General features: G+C 53.8%; 1 protein-coding gene across 4 annotated transcripts in view; it reads left to right on the top strand.

Annotated features, from left to right (window-relative positions):
* The window catches only part of apc (APC regulator of WNT signaling pathway), a 46,885-nt gene extending 32,794 nt beyond the window's left edge, over positions 1–14,091 (top strand). For all 4 annotated transcript variants that reach the window (XM_080419060.1, XM_080419059.1, XM_080419058.1 and 1 more), the window contains 6 exons: positions 319–533; positions 1,166–1,496; positions 2,264–2,881; positions 3,939–4,319; positions 5,459–8,007; positions 8,407–14,091. In XM_080419060.1, coding sequence (XP_080275186.1) covers positions 319–533; positions 1,166–1,496; positions 2,264–2,881; positions 3,939–4,319; positions 5,459–8,007; positions 8,407–11,464 — 7,152 coding nt within the window. In that variant the 3' untranslated portion in view covers positions 11,465–14,091. The remainder of the gene's footprint in view (positions 1–318; positions 534–1,165; positions 1,497–2,263; positions 2,882–3,938; positions 4,320–5,458; positions 8,008–8,406) is intronic.
* The last annotated feature ends 995 nt before the right edge of the window (positions 14,092–15,086 follow it).

Below are 15,086 nucleotides of genomic sequence, written 5' to 3'. Positions count from 1 at the left end.
TATATATATGCGTTCTTGGCAAGCAAGTGATGGATTCTAAAGAACGCATATATGCGTTCTTGGCAGGCAATGTGTTAATAAATGTCTATTAGTTTTCTACCCCCCAAAACATCCCTAAAATAGATTCACCATACCTTCTTTGTCCTCACGTAGTATTCCAGTATCTATGAAAATATGTATACTTTGGGAATACTATACATGTATAAAACAAAAAATCTTGCCTCTTGCTCTCTCTTCTCCTTTCTCCCTCTTTCCCCCCTCCTCTCTTATCCTTTTCTCTTCCTCCTCCTCTCTCTCCATCCCGTCTCATCACCCAAGGAGTCCACCCTGAAGTCCGTCCTCTCAGCCTTGTGGAACCTATCGGCTCACTGCACCGAGAACAAGGCGGAGATCTGCCGGGTCCTCGGAGCCCTGGCCTTCCTGGTCGCCGCCCTCTCTCACCGTAGCCACAGCAACACGCTGGCCGTGGTCGAGAGCGGAGGCGGGATCCTGCGCAACGTCTCCAGTCTGATAGCGACCAACGAGGATTACCGGTAAATAACCATTTAATGGTTTCACAGCAAATGCATGACGTTTTTTTTACATATCGCTTGACAACAAGGCAGAAAGAAGGGACACGCTGAGCAACCCATGGCCTCGCGCATCGACAAGTGCCGAACGATCTTCATTCACAAACACCTGTTAGCCCATTAACACATGGGAAAGCATCGGTGTCATTCTATACTTTGTCTATTCAAAAATAGCAGATCTACAAGCTCATAGCACGTCACTTCGTGCCGCGCTATGAGCTTGTAGATCTGCAATTTTTTTTTAAACTGGAAGATTTGTTCAAATCCTTGAATAAATATTTTTAACTCAAACCTTCGCTTCTGGGCGTCCCTGGAACTAAATATTTTTAAATGGGGGTCCGCGGCCAAATATATATATCATTTCGGGGGTCCTTGACCCGAAAAAGTTTGAGCACCACTGATATAGCAACACACGTTTTTTCAGAAAACAGTTTTTTTTTACTAAATGGGTTAACCCCCTTCTCTCCTCTATCCCTCTCTCTCCAAACTCTCTCTCTTCTCTTTCTCTACTTCCCTCCCACCCCTCTCTGCCTGCCTTGCCTCCCCCTCTCTCTTCTCTTCTCTTCTCTCTCTCCATCCCTGACCATAATAAACAGCCAGATCCTCCGCGACCACGACTGTCTCCACGTGCTCCTCCGCCACCTCCGCTCCCACAGCCTGACCATCGTGTCCAACGCCTGCGGGGCGCTGTGGAACCTGTCCGCCCGCTGCGCCCGGGACCAGGAGGCGCTGTGGGACGCCGGCGCCGTCTCGGCGCTCCGCAACCTGGTGCACTCCAAGCACCGCATGATCGCCATGGGGAGCGCCGCGGCGCTGAGGAACCTCCTCGCCAACCGGCCGCCCAAGTACAAGGACGCCAACGTGGTGATGTCGCCGCCCGGCGGCGCCGGGGGGGCGCAGCAGCCGTCGCTGCACGCCAGGAAGCAGGTAAACTACATACTGAATGTGAGCCTGGACAAGACCCTAAACCGGTTGGCAGAGGCATACGATCGCAATGCAATATTTCTCAGTTATTATTAGTAGTAGTGTTAGCAGTTGTAGTTCAGCTGTATTAGTAGTAACACATTCACTGCCAGATATTATTTAATTAATTAATTCATCCGCCACTGCCAGTGGCTTTACCTTATTTTGAGTCTTTTTGACGATCCACCATTCTTTTTTTTCAACCCGGATGTAAACAAACGATGTCTCCGTGGGGAGACGAGTCTCTCCTCTTTCCACCGGAACCAAAACTTTTTAACCGCGATAGTCTGTTCTGTTGTTATCTGCAGTTAAATGTCTCGTTTTCACACAAAAAACGCAGTCTGGGAGAAGAAATCCGAGCTAGATGTGTTTTTCTACATCTCATAACATTGGGTTATTTGTTTTTGGATGACGTCATTTCCGGTTCTATCGTTCTCTCGCAGTCGAGGCATCATTCATAGGTTGGCGAAGAGCGCCCTCTAGCGTAATCACAAAAAACATGATTTTCTTTTTATTGACAGAGATCTCCGTCGATGGCAGGGAATGGGTTAATAGTAGTATAAGGCGTAGCATTTGTGATTGTAGTAGTATTAGTATTGTTAGTATTAATAGTTGTTGTAGTATACGTGTTTTGTATGAAATAGCAGAGAATCCATTCTGAATTCCTTTCCATTTTCTCTCCCTCTCTCTCCCTCTCTCCCTCTCTCCCTCACTCCGTTCCTCCTGAACAGAAAGCTCTCATTGAGGAGCTGGACGCCCAGGACCTCTCTGAGACCTTCGACAACATCGACAACCTGAGCCCCAAGATGCACCGGGGCAAGGCGGGCGGGCGGGGCGCCAAGCCCGGCGCGGGCGGCGGAGGAGGCGGCGGCGGCGCCGGAACGGGGGGCTACGGGGATTACGAGGCGGCGACGGGGAGCCCGAACGGCCCCGGAGGACGCTCGCCTTACGTCAACACCCCCGTCCTGTCGAGTCCTTCCTCTCGAGGAGGAGTGGCAGAGAGAGACCGAAGAGGAGTAGGGCGAGGAGGAGGAGGAGGAGAGAGGGACCGAAGAGCAGGGAGCGGAGGAGAGCGAAGAGGCCCGGGGGCGTTCCACATGGAGCCGGACGCCAAGCGAGGCGCTCCGTCCGACCAGACCAGACCGACCGCTCCTCCGCCGGTCGCCGTGACCTCGGCGTACGCCCGCGCCTCCAGCGACAGCCTCAACAGCGTCACGAGTGCGGACGGCTACGGCCGGCGGGAACGGGCGGCGGCCGCCGACTCCAACTACTCTGAGGACGACGACGCGGGTTCCACGTCGGGGAGTCGCCACGGGTACAGGAAGTACCCCCCAGACCTGGCCCACAAGGTAGGCAGAGTTATGGTAGGACTAGCTGTATGAATAGCAATACTAGTAGCACTAATAGTAGCACTAGTGCTAGTAGTAGGAGTGCTAATAGCGGAAGTAATACTAAGTAGTAATACTGGTATAGTAGTAGGAGTACTAGTAATAATAGATTTACTAATACTAGTAGGAGCCGTAGAACTAATTCTTTTTTTTTTGTCTGTTTTTAATGTGACAAGCACCACCAGAGTTACGGAGAACGGTATTTTGCTCCCATGTATTCTGAATATTATGTATTATGGAAGTGACAATTAACACATTGAGTGCCAAAAACGTTTTTTTCAAATACACCCGTCGAGTGCCATAAACATATATATTTTTTCTTTCCACAAGGGGCGCTCTAACGCAACTTAGGAATGATTCTAGGTCCCTGTAAAATGGAATGGACGGATGTGACAAGGGCCCCAAAAAACGTCCCTTCCGTCCGCTCCAATGATAGGATTTGGAGAAAAGGGTCCAGATCTCCATACTTTTTTACAGTGGTGAAAACGAGCCATTTTCGACGGGCGATCACTCTGCAATGGCGGATCGTGTTAGAAATATTATTGTTCCAGTCGTTAGACGGGAGGTTTTAAAAACCCACTGGCACTTGATGTTGTTAAATCGATTCAGTACAGTTGTAGTACACAAGTAGGTAAAGTACTAACCCTAAATCTAGCAGTAGTACGTATATATACATAGTCCCATTATTTCCCATATATTGCCGTATTTTCCCATTAAAGGAGTAGTTCACCCAAATAATTACTTATTTTCTATCAATTACACTTAAGCCAACAATTTTTTCACCGGCGGAAAGATGCTAATGTATCCGGTAGGAGACACAAAGGAGACTCTTTAAGTCTCCTACCGGAAATACACCCGGTCATCAAATTATTGGCTCAGGAATGCGTCAAAACCTAATAAATCTCCATGAATTCAATGCTTCATGGGGTGTGTAATTGATAGAAAATACGTAATTTTTTGGGTGAACTATTCCTTTAACCCCCACATTTCCCCGTTAATTGCTGTATATTGATTCCAGGACGACGAGGTCTCGGCGTCTTCCGGCTCGAACGCCTCGAGCGGTGTCCGCTGTGCGGCATCCTACAGGAAGTACCCGGCCGACCTGGCGCACAAGATCCACAGCGCCAACCACGACATGGAGGCGGGCGAGGGCGCCGAGCTGGACACCCCCATCAACTACAGCCTCAAGTACTCGGACGAGCAGCTCAACTCCGGACGCCAGAGCCCGACCTGCGACCCCGCCGACCGCTGGGCGACCGCTCCGACCCCGGGGAGGGGCGCGCCGGGGAGCCCCGGTTACCGTCCCACGCACTACCAGGACAACGGGGGCAACGGGGCTAACGTGGCGGCCAACGAGGGCGAGGAGAAAGTACTGCTCAAGAGGAAGTACCACATCCAGGTCCTTAACGATACTGTCTTTCTATTATTCTATTAATCTGTTGTTTCAGTACTCTTGTTATTCCATGAATCTCTTGATCCTTTACTCTGTTACATTAATGTATGCAAGAGTTAAAGGGCAAGACTACTTTGGTGGAGGTTTATGGTGTGTAGTTACCTTGCCATGGTGTAACTCCAAAGGTGGACAGAAATAACAAAAATTGCTCCATTGATTAGAAATAAATAATTCTAAATATGCTCCTCATTGACTTACTTTGTACGGTGAAACAACTCTCAAAGTCACTCTTTTAGCACATAAACGATCATAAGCAAAGCTGAAAAAACGCAGATCTGCGTTCTATTTTAAAAAAAAAAAAGAAAAAAAAATTTTTTTCGTAATTTTTTTTTAATTTGACCCAAAGACCAAGGAGATATGATTGTTCGAAGATTTAGACTCCTATCCACTTCCTTGTTAACTTAAAACTTAAAAATTCTGTATCTCGGCTCCTGAGTACTTTTTTTTTTTCAATGAAAAATCTCTGGCAGGCTACAGCTAAAAATCTGAAATAATTCTGGCAGTCAATGTGTTAATACAAATCAAAATCAACAGGAAGTTATCATTTTTATGTGCTGGGTTTGGTGATGTTCTCTGCTGTCTGAATCAACTTTGTATATGTTTGTTTACGTGCTAAAAGAGTGACTTTGAGAGCGTTTTTTTCCGTACAATGTAAGTCAATGAGGAGCATATTTAGAATGATCAATTTCTAATCAATGGAGCAATCATTTTTGATTTCTTGTCCACCTTTGGAGTTACATCATGGCAAGGTAACTACACAACCCAAACCTCTACCAAAGTGGTCTTGCCCTTTAAGAGCATAAAATGATGGTGAATTAAGCTAATAAAGTTCCATAACATTTCTATTAACCCATTGATACCTGGGACGCATCTGTGTCACTTTTAGATTTCTTTAGGCTATTCAAAAATAGCAGATATACAAGCTCATAGCGCGGCACCGAGTGCCGCGCTACGAGCTTGTAGATCTGCTATTTTTGAAAAATCGTGAAAATTATTTTATTCCGATATTTTTTTTAGGATTTTGAAAATGTTTGGAAGCGGCCTCAGGTCTTAATCAGTGACACGTTTCACCCCTCTACATCCAGGCCCCCTTCAGGTCCTCGGACCCCAAGAAGACCTCCCCGCAGACCCTGACCGCCGCCTCCTTCGACGACGACGACGACGACGACGACAAGCCCATCAACTACAGCGAGCGATACGACGACGAGGAGCGCCAGGAGAGTCCGAGGGACGCCAACCCGCAGCCCATCGACTACAGCCTCAAGTACGGGGGCGGGTCCAGCGACGACGGCCACGCCGCCGCGCCTTCCCAGAAGCCCCAGCTGTTCCTCCGCGGCGGCAAGCTGCAGCCGCCTCCTTCCGCGGCGGCGGCGACCGCCACCTCCGGCTCGTCCTCGACCTCCAAGGAAGAGGCCTCCCTGATGAAGAGCTCCAGGAGGCCCAAACAGCCGCCTCCTCCCCCCGAGAGAGGGGCCAGCGTGGCCAGCCGGCCCGCGGCGGCGGCCAATCACGAGACCCTCCAGACGTACTGCGTGGAGGACACGCCCATCTGCTTCTCGCGCGGCTCCAGCCTGTCGTCGCTGTCCTCGCAGGAGGACGAGGACGGGGAGGAGCCCTCCGCCCGTCCCATGGCTCGGAAGGACGGGGCCGGCGGCGGCAACGCGGCTCCCTGCCCGACCTCCTCCTCCTCCAAGGAGCACGGCAGGATGAAGGCGCGCCACCATCACCATCACGCTCCTCCTCCCGGCTCCGGCCACCCGCACCTGGTCCTCCCCCACAAGACCAGCCCCGGCTCCCAGACCCCGCCTCATCCGTCGGCGACCTCCTCCTCCGGCGGCCCTCCCGCGTCCTCCTCCTCCCAGCCTCCTCCTCCTCTGCCCCCTCCCGCTCACGTCGAGCACGAGACGCCGCTCATGTTCAGCCGCTGCACCTCCGTCAGCTCGCTGGAGAGCTTCGGGACGCACTCCATCGCCAGCTCCATCCCGTCCAGCGGAGACGGGGAGGACGGCGCGGGCGGAGGCTGCTGCAGCGGTCTCATCAGCCCCAGCGACCTCCCCGACAGCCCCGGGCAGACCATGCCCCCCAGCCGCTCCAAGACGCCCCCGCCGCAGACCGCCTCCCCTCCCACGGGGGGGCCCCTGGCGGTCTCCGACGGCGCCGAAGGCGACTACCGCGAGGTCCGCGACCTGCCCGTGTGCCACAAGGGCATGCCCAGAGCGCCGGGCCGCCCGGACCGGGCCGCCCAGAAGCCGGCGGGAGGCGAGCGGGTGGTGGAGGAGGCGTCGCCCCCGTCGGCCGGCGGCGGCGTCGGCGGGCCCCGCCTGCTGCTCCTCCAGGAGGAGGAGGGGCGGGGAGGCGTGGGGGGAGACGCGCTGCTCCACTTCGCCACGGAGAGCACCCCCGACGGCTTCCTGTCCCGCTGCTCTAGTCTGAGCGCGCTCAGTCTGGACGAGCCGTTCATCCGCCGGGACCCGGGGAGCCTCCTCCTCCTCCGGACGCCCCAGCAGCTCCGCGAGGCGGACCGCATGTCCCACGTGGCGGCCACGACGGCTCCTCCTCCTCCTCCTCCCCTCCGAGTGCAGGAGACGACGAGACGGGCTCCGCCCCAGCAGCCGCAACCTCAACCGCCGCCTCCTCCTCCTCCTCTTCTCCTCCAGGAGCCCGATCACCTCCTGGACGACTCGGACGGCGACGACATCGAGATCCTGGAGGCGTGCATCAACTCGGCCATGCCCACGCGCTCCTCGCGGAAGCCAAAGAAACCGGCCCCTCCTCCCGCCAACAACCCCACATCCGCCGCCGCCGCCGCCTCCTCCCGCAAGCTGCCTCCGCCCAGCCAGCTCCCCGTCTACAAGCTCCTCCCCCCGCGGGGCGGAGGACCCGCCCCTCCCTCCTCCTCTTCCTCCGTGGCGGTCGCGGGCGAGGAGCTTCCCCGGGTGTACTGCGTGGAGGACACGCCCCTCAACTTCTCCACGGCCGCCTCGTCGCTCAGCGACCTCACCATCGACTCTCCGCCCAACGAGCGGATGCACGCCGTCGCCGAGGGCACGGAGGAGCAGCAGCAGCGCCTCCTCCCGCCGCCCTCCCGCCGTGGCCCCTGTCTGGACAGCGAGGCGGCGGGCGACGACATCCTGGCGGAGTGCATCAGCGCCGCCATGCCGAAGGGCCGCCCTCCTCCCGCCACCCACAACCTTCCGAGGGGAGGCGGGACCGCCAGGCTCGACCCCACCCCCTCCCACCTCCCCCACCACCTCCTTCACCACCACCACCACCCGCCCTTCCACCGGCAGGAGGTGAGGGAGGAGGACAGGCGCAGGAGCAAGCCCACCTCGCCGGTCAAGCCCATGACCAGGCGAACCCGCGACCTTTCCCCTCCCACCCACCCTCATCCCTCGTCTCTCCCTCCTCCTTCCTCCTCCTCGACTCTTCCTCCCCCTCCCGCGCCTCCGGGGGGAGGCGGCTTGGGGGCCAAGCGGAACCCGCCCACCGCCGGGTTCTCCCTGGACTCGCCGCACCGCTACACGCCGGTGGAGGGCACGCCCTGCTGCTTCTCGCGCAACGACTCGCTGAGCTCGCTGGACTTTGACGAGGACGAGGAGGAGGAAGGAGGCAGGCCGCTGGGGCCCGGGCAGAGGTAGGCCTGTCACAATTATTACATCATCGTCTAATCGCAATTATTTGAGATAATCGCCATTATTTTTGCATAATCGTTTCCATGTTGAAAAATGTGAAAAATAACTAATTTCCAAATATATAAAAAAAGCAGAAATAGCAGATCTACAAGCTTGTAGATCAGCTATTTCTGCTATTTTTAAATGTATAAAATGATTAAATATGTTAATAGTTTATTTGGATATTTAAGTTATTTGTCATATCTGGCCTGTGCAATGTTTGATTCTGAAGCCTAAAAGGCAAACAGAAATGTTTTTTTATTCATATGTTCCAATGTTCAACGCAGCCAAACACACAATTCAATCATTAATCGCAATTATTTGAGTGATTAATCGTCGACTTCAATTTGTAATCGTGACAGCTCTAGGCAGAGGGAGGAGCATGAGGACGGGGGGGCGGAGCCCCCCAGGCGCCTCCCAGACGCCCGCCAGCAGCAGCCGACCAGGGAGGAGGGGAGCGAGGACGGGCCCCGCTTCTACTCCTCCTCCTCTCGCCACCTGAGCGACGTGGACCAGGAGAACAACAACAACAAGGAGGCGCCGCCCGGGTCACGCCACGGGCCAGCAGAAGCGGACAGAGGAGTCCACTCCTCTCCTCTATCGCCTCCCTCTCCTTCCTCCCTTCCTCCTCCTCCTCCCGCCTCCTCCTGCCAGACGGAGAGCCAGCAGGCCCCGCCCGCCTCCTCGTCTCCTCCTCTTCCTCCCTCCTCCTCGGCGTACGCGCCGCGGGCGTTCAACGTGGAGGACACGCCCGTCTGCTTCTCCCGCAACTCCTCCTTGTCGTCGCTGAGCGTCGTCGACTCGGAGGACGACCTCCTGCAGGAGTGCATCTCCTCGGCCATGCCCAAGAAGAAGAAGAAGACGGCCAGTTCCGCCAAGGCGCCGTCGGCGTCGAACCACGGCGGCAAGCAAGCCACGCCTCCTCTCTCTGCCGGAGAGGGGGGCCGAGGAGGTGCTCCTGGAAGTATGGGTAAGGAGGAGGCGGAGAAGGAGGACAAGAGAGCTCTCAGGATGCCGGACGACGGGGAGATGGAGGAGCAGGAGCCAGAGGGCCGGGCGGAGGAGGAAGAGGAGGCGACGACAGAAGGGGAAGAGGAGGTACAGACGGAGGAGGAAGAAGCGCCTCAGGAGGAGACCCAGGAGGAGCACCTGGAGGTCCAGGAGGACGAGGAAGGGGAGGAGACGTTGGACTGGAAGGCCATCCAGGAGGGAGCCAACTCGGTGGTGTGCAGCTTGCACCAGGCCGCCGCCGCTACGCCGCGCCTCTCCCACCGCTCCTTCACCGACTCCGTCTCCTCCTCTGACGAGGACTCTGACTCGGTGCTCTCCCTCAGGTCCTCCATCGGCTCTCCCTTTCACCTCCCCTCCATGTCCAACAGCAACAACAACAAGGAGGAGAACTCCAAGCCCCCGCTGCCCTCCTCTCTGCCCGCCGCGCCTTCTGCTCCTTCTTCTAAAACAGGAACAGGAGTTCCGGGAGGAACCGTTCCAGGAGGTCCAGGCCTGGCAGGAGGCCCCGGCGCGGGCCCCCGCATCCTGAAGCCGGGCGAGCGGAGCTCCCTGGAGGCCCGGCGGGTCGAGGAGAACGAAACCGCCGCCGTGAAGGGAGGGAAGAAAGTCTACCGGAGCCTGATCACGGGCCGGCCCCGGGATCCCACGGCTCCTCCCACGGCCCTGCTGGGGCCCCGGGGCCGGAGCAACGCCCACCTCCCCGGAGGAGGCGGCCGGAGCTCCTCCCCCAGCACCTCCCCCGTTCAGAAGAAGCTTCCCGTCAAGCAAGGAGCGCTCCCTACTCTCTCCTCCTCCTCCGCCGGCGCCCCGTCCAATCAGAACGCCCTGAGAGGAGCCGTGAAGCCCATGCCCGGACCCCCGGGGCCCGGCGGAGGCGGCAAAGCCGGCCTCCGACCTTCCTCCTCCTCGTCCTCCTCCGCCTCCCCGGGGCGGGGTCAGAGCCTTCTGACCCCGCCCACCTCCTCCTCCCCGGCCTCCAAACTCTCCTCCCACCTCCCTCGCACCGCCTCCCCGGGAGGAGGAGGAGGAGGAGGCAGCTCCGCCTCCTCCACCAAGTCCTTGTCGTCCGGCCGCATCTCCTCCTCCTCCAGCCACCACCCCTCCCCCGCCCGCCAGACCTCCTCCCCCTCCATCACCACCAACAACACCTCCTCGAACAGTGGGATCCCGCGCAGCGAGTCGTCGTCTAAGGCCCTGGGAGGAGGAGGTGCTGGAGGAGGGCCCAGGAAGTCCTCCTCCGCCTCCTCTACCTCTGAGCGTCCTGACAAGCCCCCCGGCCTCGTGCGCCAATCAACGTTCATCAAGGAGGCGCCGAGTCCAACACTAAAGAGGAAGCTGGAGGAGTCGGCCTCCGTCGAGTCGCTCTCCTCTAGCCCCTCCCTCCCCGACATGTCCCCCGTCCCCTCGTCCAATCAGCAGCCGCTCCTCCCGGGGACCAAGCCCTCGTCCACCTCCAATCAGGAGAAGACGGGAGGAAGCGCAAGAAGAGGAGGAGGAGAAGGCGGCGGAGATCCCAACCGCTCGCATTCAGAGAGCCCCTCCCCCCGACCACGGCCCCTGGCGGGTACCTGGAAGAGGGAGGGAAGAGGCAGAGGAGGAGGAGGAGGCACTACCGCCAACAACCCGTCCTCCACCACGTCCTCGCTCCCCCGCGTGGGGACGTGGAAGCGCGCCGGCAGCGCCTCGTCCATCCTGTCGGCCTCCAGCGAGTCCAGCGAGCGCGGCGTGAGGAGCGAGGAGGAGGAGGAGCGCAAGAAGCAGCGGAAGGGCACGTGGCGACGGAAGACGCGGAACGCCCACGCCGCCTCCTCGACGTCGCCCATGGACACCTCCTCGTCCAACCAGGAGGACGTGTGGGTGCGCATCGAGGACTGCCCCGTGAACAAGCCGCGCTCCACCCCGGGGACGACGGGCAACGCCCCTCCCGTCATCGACGGCGTCTCGTCCTCCTCCTCGGAGACCAACCTCAACCACCTCCTGTCGGAGCGGCGCCGGCTAGCGCGGAGCAACCCCTGCATCGTCTCTGACCCACAGCCACAGATACAGCAGCAGCAGCAACAGCGCTCGAACCCGTTCGCTCCTCCCTCCGCCTCGCCTCCCTCCGCCAACCAGGCGCTCCTGGCCGCCCGGGTGAGCCCGTTCAATTACACGCCGAGCCCCCGGAGGGGAGGAGCCGCCGGAGCCGCCGCCGCCACCACCGCCGCAGCGGCGGGAGGCGACGGTCCACAGAGCGCCGGACGTCCCTCGCAGATCCCCACGCCCATCAACGCGGGCGGCGGCAAGAAGCGAGACGCGGGCGAGAAGGGGGGGAGCGGAGGAGGAGACAAGGGAGGAGGAGGAGGAGGTGGCAGCGGAGCGGAGACCGTGCCGGGAGGCGAGAGCGGCTCGTACATTGTGACGTCGGTTTGAGTCACACAGGGGAGAGAGGAGAATGGGTTTGTGGAAGAGGGTAAAGTTTGCAGTGAGAGTATTCCATTATTTATTTAAGTTTTCTTAACTCTCCCGTCCGCCAAGGGGCGTTCCCTAACAACCCGTCATCTCACTCCTCCTCCCCCTCGAGATGTTTTTTCCGTATTATTATTGTTTTTAATATAAAACACAAGATGGAATATCGTCGGTTATTGATTATCGTCAAGCATAGACTTCAATTGTGCTTATTTTGGAATTTGTTTCCCTTTACTTTCATTGGCGGTGTATCGGACCCCTCCCTGGAAGACAGAACGGTTTGACATGTAAATATTAATACAACAGCTAATCAACTGCTGTGGGATGGGGGAAAGAATTTTGGGGTGAGGGAGGAACTTTCGGACAGGAGAAGAGTTCCTCATCCATGTAAAAAGAAAAGGAAAAAAAAAAGCGAGCAATATTTATGAGGACCCGCACATGGGAATCGTTTGCTGTACAGACATTGAACTTATTTAAAACTACAACTCCCTCACTCCTCTCTCCTCCCCCCTCTATTTCCCCCCTCTCTGAGCTCACTTTCTGCAACGGGGGTCCAGCCAGTGTGTATGTGTGTGTGTGTGTGTGTGTGTATGTGTATGTGTGTGTGTATATATATACATAAATATATATAATACCCCACCTGCCCTTTTCTGCATGTTGCCTCCCAAAAGGTTAGACCCCCCCCCCCACCCCCAACAGCAGTCTCTCACTGTCTTTCTCCTCTTCTTTTTCTTCGCAAGAAGACTACAAGAAACCCAAGTTTCGGCCCATGTCTTTTTTTTTGTTTTGTTTAGTTTTTTGGAACATGCGTCACCATTGACACGGCATCTTAACGTCTTGTGTAAATAGATATGAAGAAAATAAGAAATATATGCCGCATGACAGGGAAGGATTTCGCTTTTGGAGAGGCCAATATTCCGACATTAATTTATTCTGACTTAGTCCGGCGTTTCCGTTTTCTTAGCATTAATTCATAGCGTTATTTGGAACAATCCTAAAATCTATGTACTTGCTAGATTAGATCCTACTTGAGTAGCACACATCACACAAGACTGTCATCGCTTGTCGATGAAATCGGGACGTCCGCTGAATGAAATCCTTCCCCTTAAATGGTCGATCGTATCCGCTGCCTTGTTTTCAGTCACTTTACTGTCTGTCTGAAATATTTTAATGAAGCCAAAATTTGTCTAACTTCTAGTTTTCAGCTTAAAAACATCCTGTTCTGTAATTTGCCCAGAGTTCAACAGCAACAGTAGGAATAGTAGCTACCCCACCACCCCCTCGTCAAGGCCAAAGAGCAGTAACCACCTGAGAAAAATAATTATTCTAAGTATAAATATGGGGTCTCATTTCCGGGCATAATTTGTTCTGAATTGAGGTGAAATCCCATGACCTCTAACCTTTTTCTTAAAAGCGAAGCAGGAAGTGGTTACCGCCATTTTGCAGAGGAGGGGCAGAATTTGAGGGGCTTTTTTATATCCTGAAAGTATTCATATGGTAGACATGAAAGTCGTATGAACGCACGCTATGCTAGGCTAAAGCTAACAATTGCAGAAAAAAACGACGTTAACGTAGAGTTAAAATAATCACTTGTAAAAAATAACTTATTGCTCGTATAAAGGTTTCGGATTTATTTCGTAAACACTCGTTACACCTCTCTCTGTCTGTCTGTCTCTCTCTCTCTCTCTCTCTCACTGTTAAAATTCACAAAGCACATGAGAGCAGTGCTGTGTCCAAGGGGTCGCCTAAGGTGGCACAAGCCACCCCTGGATTCTCTGGAGCAGCACACAATGACCACTCTGAGTGAAAAGCCAGGTTGTCCGACGTGCGTCTGAACATTTGTGATAACAGTGATGGATGAAATTATTGCAAAATGTGATGGTTCTTTGGTCCTCTAGACTAGAGTTTTCAACATGCATACAGTACGTGTAACAGGTTAAACAGGTTGTTATTATGTGTATAGATGGGGTGACTTTACGTTCATTTGAATTAATTTCAAAAGATGCAAATGGCAACGCTGAGTATCGACTTGACTGTTCGTGAATAAACATAACGGAGCACTCTATAACGTCAACACCAGAGCACTCTGACGTCAGAGCATTCTATAACGTCAACACCAGAGCACTCTGATATCAGAGCACTATGAAATCTGATTCAGAGCATATTTACCAACTTTAAACTTGAATCACAGGAATGTAAGACACTGTATTGTTAGTAATTAAAGTAGAAATGGGTTGTGGAGACAAAAAATGGTAATAATGAGAAGCATGTGTCCGCTTATGTGCGTGCGTCTACGTATGCACATGCGCTCGTGCTTCATTCACCCCGCATACATAAATCAGTGCCTCACTTGGGCCACCCCAGTCAAAAAACACTCTGGACATTCTGGACGTTGCATGAGATTAGGAAAAAAAGGAACTGACTTGTTTTTCTGTTTGTTTTTTGCCAAAAAAAAGGAATAACAAAAAGTCTTATTTTCTTTCCTGTTTGCTAATTTTAACGCAATTTTAAAATGAATAAATGGTGAGTCCGTTTTACCAAATGTACAAATAAATAAAAGTGGTGGTTGAATTAATAAACGTTGAGGTTTAAATAAAGGTTGGTTGGTTGAGTCATTGATTGATTGCTTGGAAACATTTATTTCCAAAGATGTAAATGAGGTAACCTGTTTAAAATGTGTACATTTTTATGTATTTAAAATACAGAAAATACAGGATGTAATCAGGTTTTGAGAACATGCAGGCTCAGAAGTCGCCTTTGCAGTTTGTTTCTTCTGTTGTGGCTGTCATTAAGTAAATAGTTTGTGGATGTTAAGTCTTCAAAACATACTTGGCAGTAAAGACTAGGCCACCCTTGGTGGAATTTGAACCCAGGACTTTGGGAACATGTAGATACGTATGCAACCCAAGTGTGGAAGTAAACACTAACGCTCAATGATATATTCTTGTGTGGACATTACGTTTCTTTTACTAGACACTAAGAGTGACAGTAAGACCAGAAACATTACAGTACTGTATGTTGTATGTAGGGAATAGAAAAGCACTGGATATAGAACTGTTGTGTGACTGTTGGTGATAATGATTTCCGGTGATTACTTTGCCAATGTGTAAAGGAATAACGCTGTAACTGTTGATTAATAAGGATTGCTCCTGTGACATACTGTACAGTAGAAGTGAGTGTTGTAGTGACTATACTACTGTAGGCCTACAGTGTGTGGTATATGTTTGTATTTTTAGTTTTTTTTTAACAAGAAACATCTCAGACAAATGTACTATTGTTATGGTCTGACACGCTGTCAGTGCCACAAGGCATGTGTGTGAGTGCGGGCGGCAGGCGCGTTCGTGTTCATGTAGCCTAGTGTTTGGGTAGGGTGGCCTGGAAGGGTGTCTGACTCCCAGCCTGAATTACAGGCCCACTCCGGGCCTGATACCTCGTGCTGTTTACATTTCTGTCTCAAAAAGTATTCAACCAATCATTAACAGAGCGGCTTTGACCTGGTTTTACAGGCCCTTCACTTGCTGTTGAACTTCCTCAGGGGAACCACTAGGTGTCAGTAAAGACACATGAGAACACTGTATTTCACTGT

The sequence above is a fragment of the Gymnoscopelus braueri genome (assembly GCF_963280865.1).
Source record: "Gymnoscopelus braueri genome assembly, chromosome: 22".
Taxonomy (NCBI): Eukaryota; Metazoa; Chordata; class Actinopteri; order Myctophiformes; family Myctophidae; genus Gymnoscopelus; species Gymnoscopelus braueri.
Note: the sequence above shows the minus strand (reverse complement) of the source record. Positions and strands in the feature narration are given on the sequence as shown.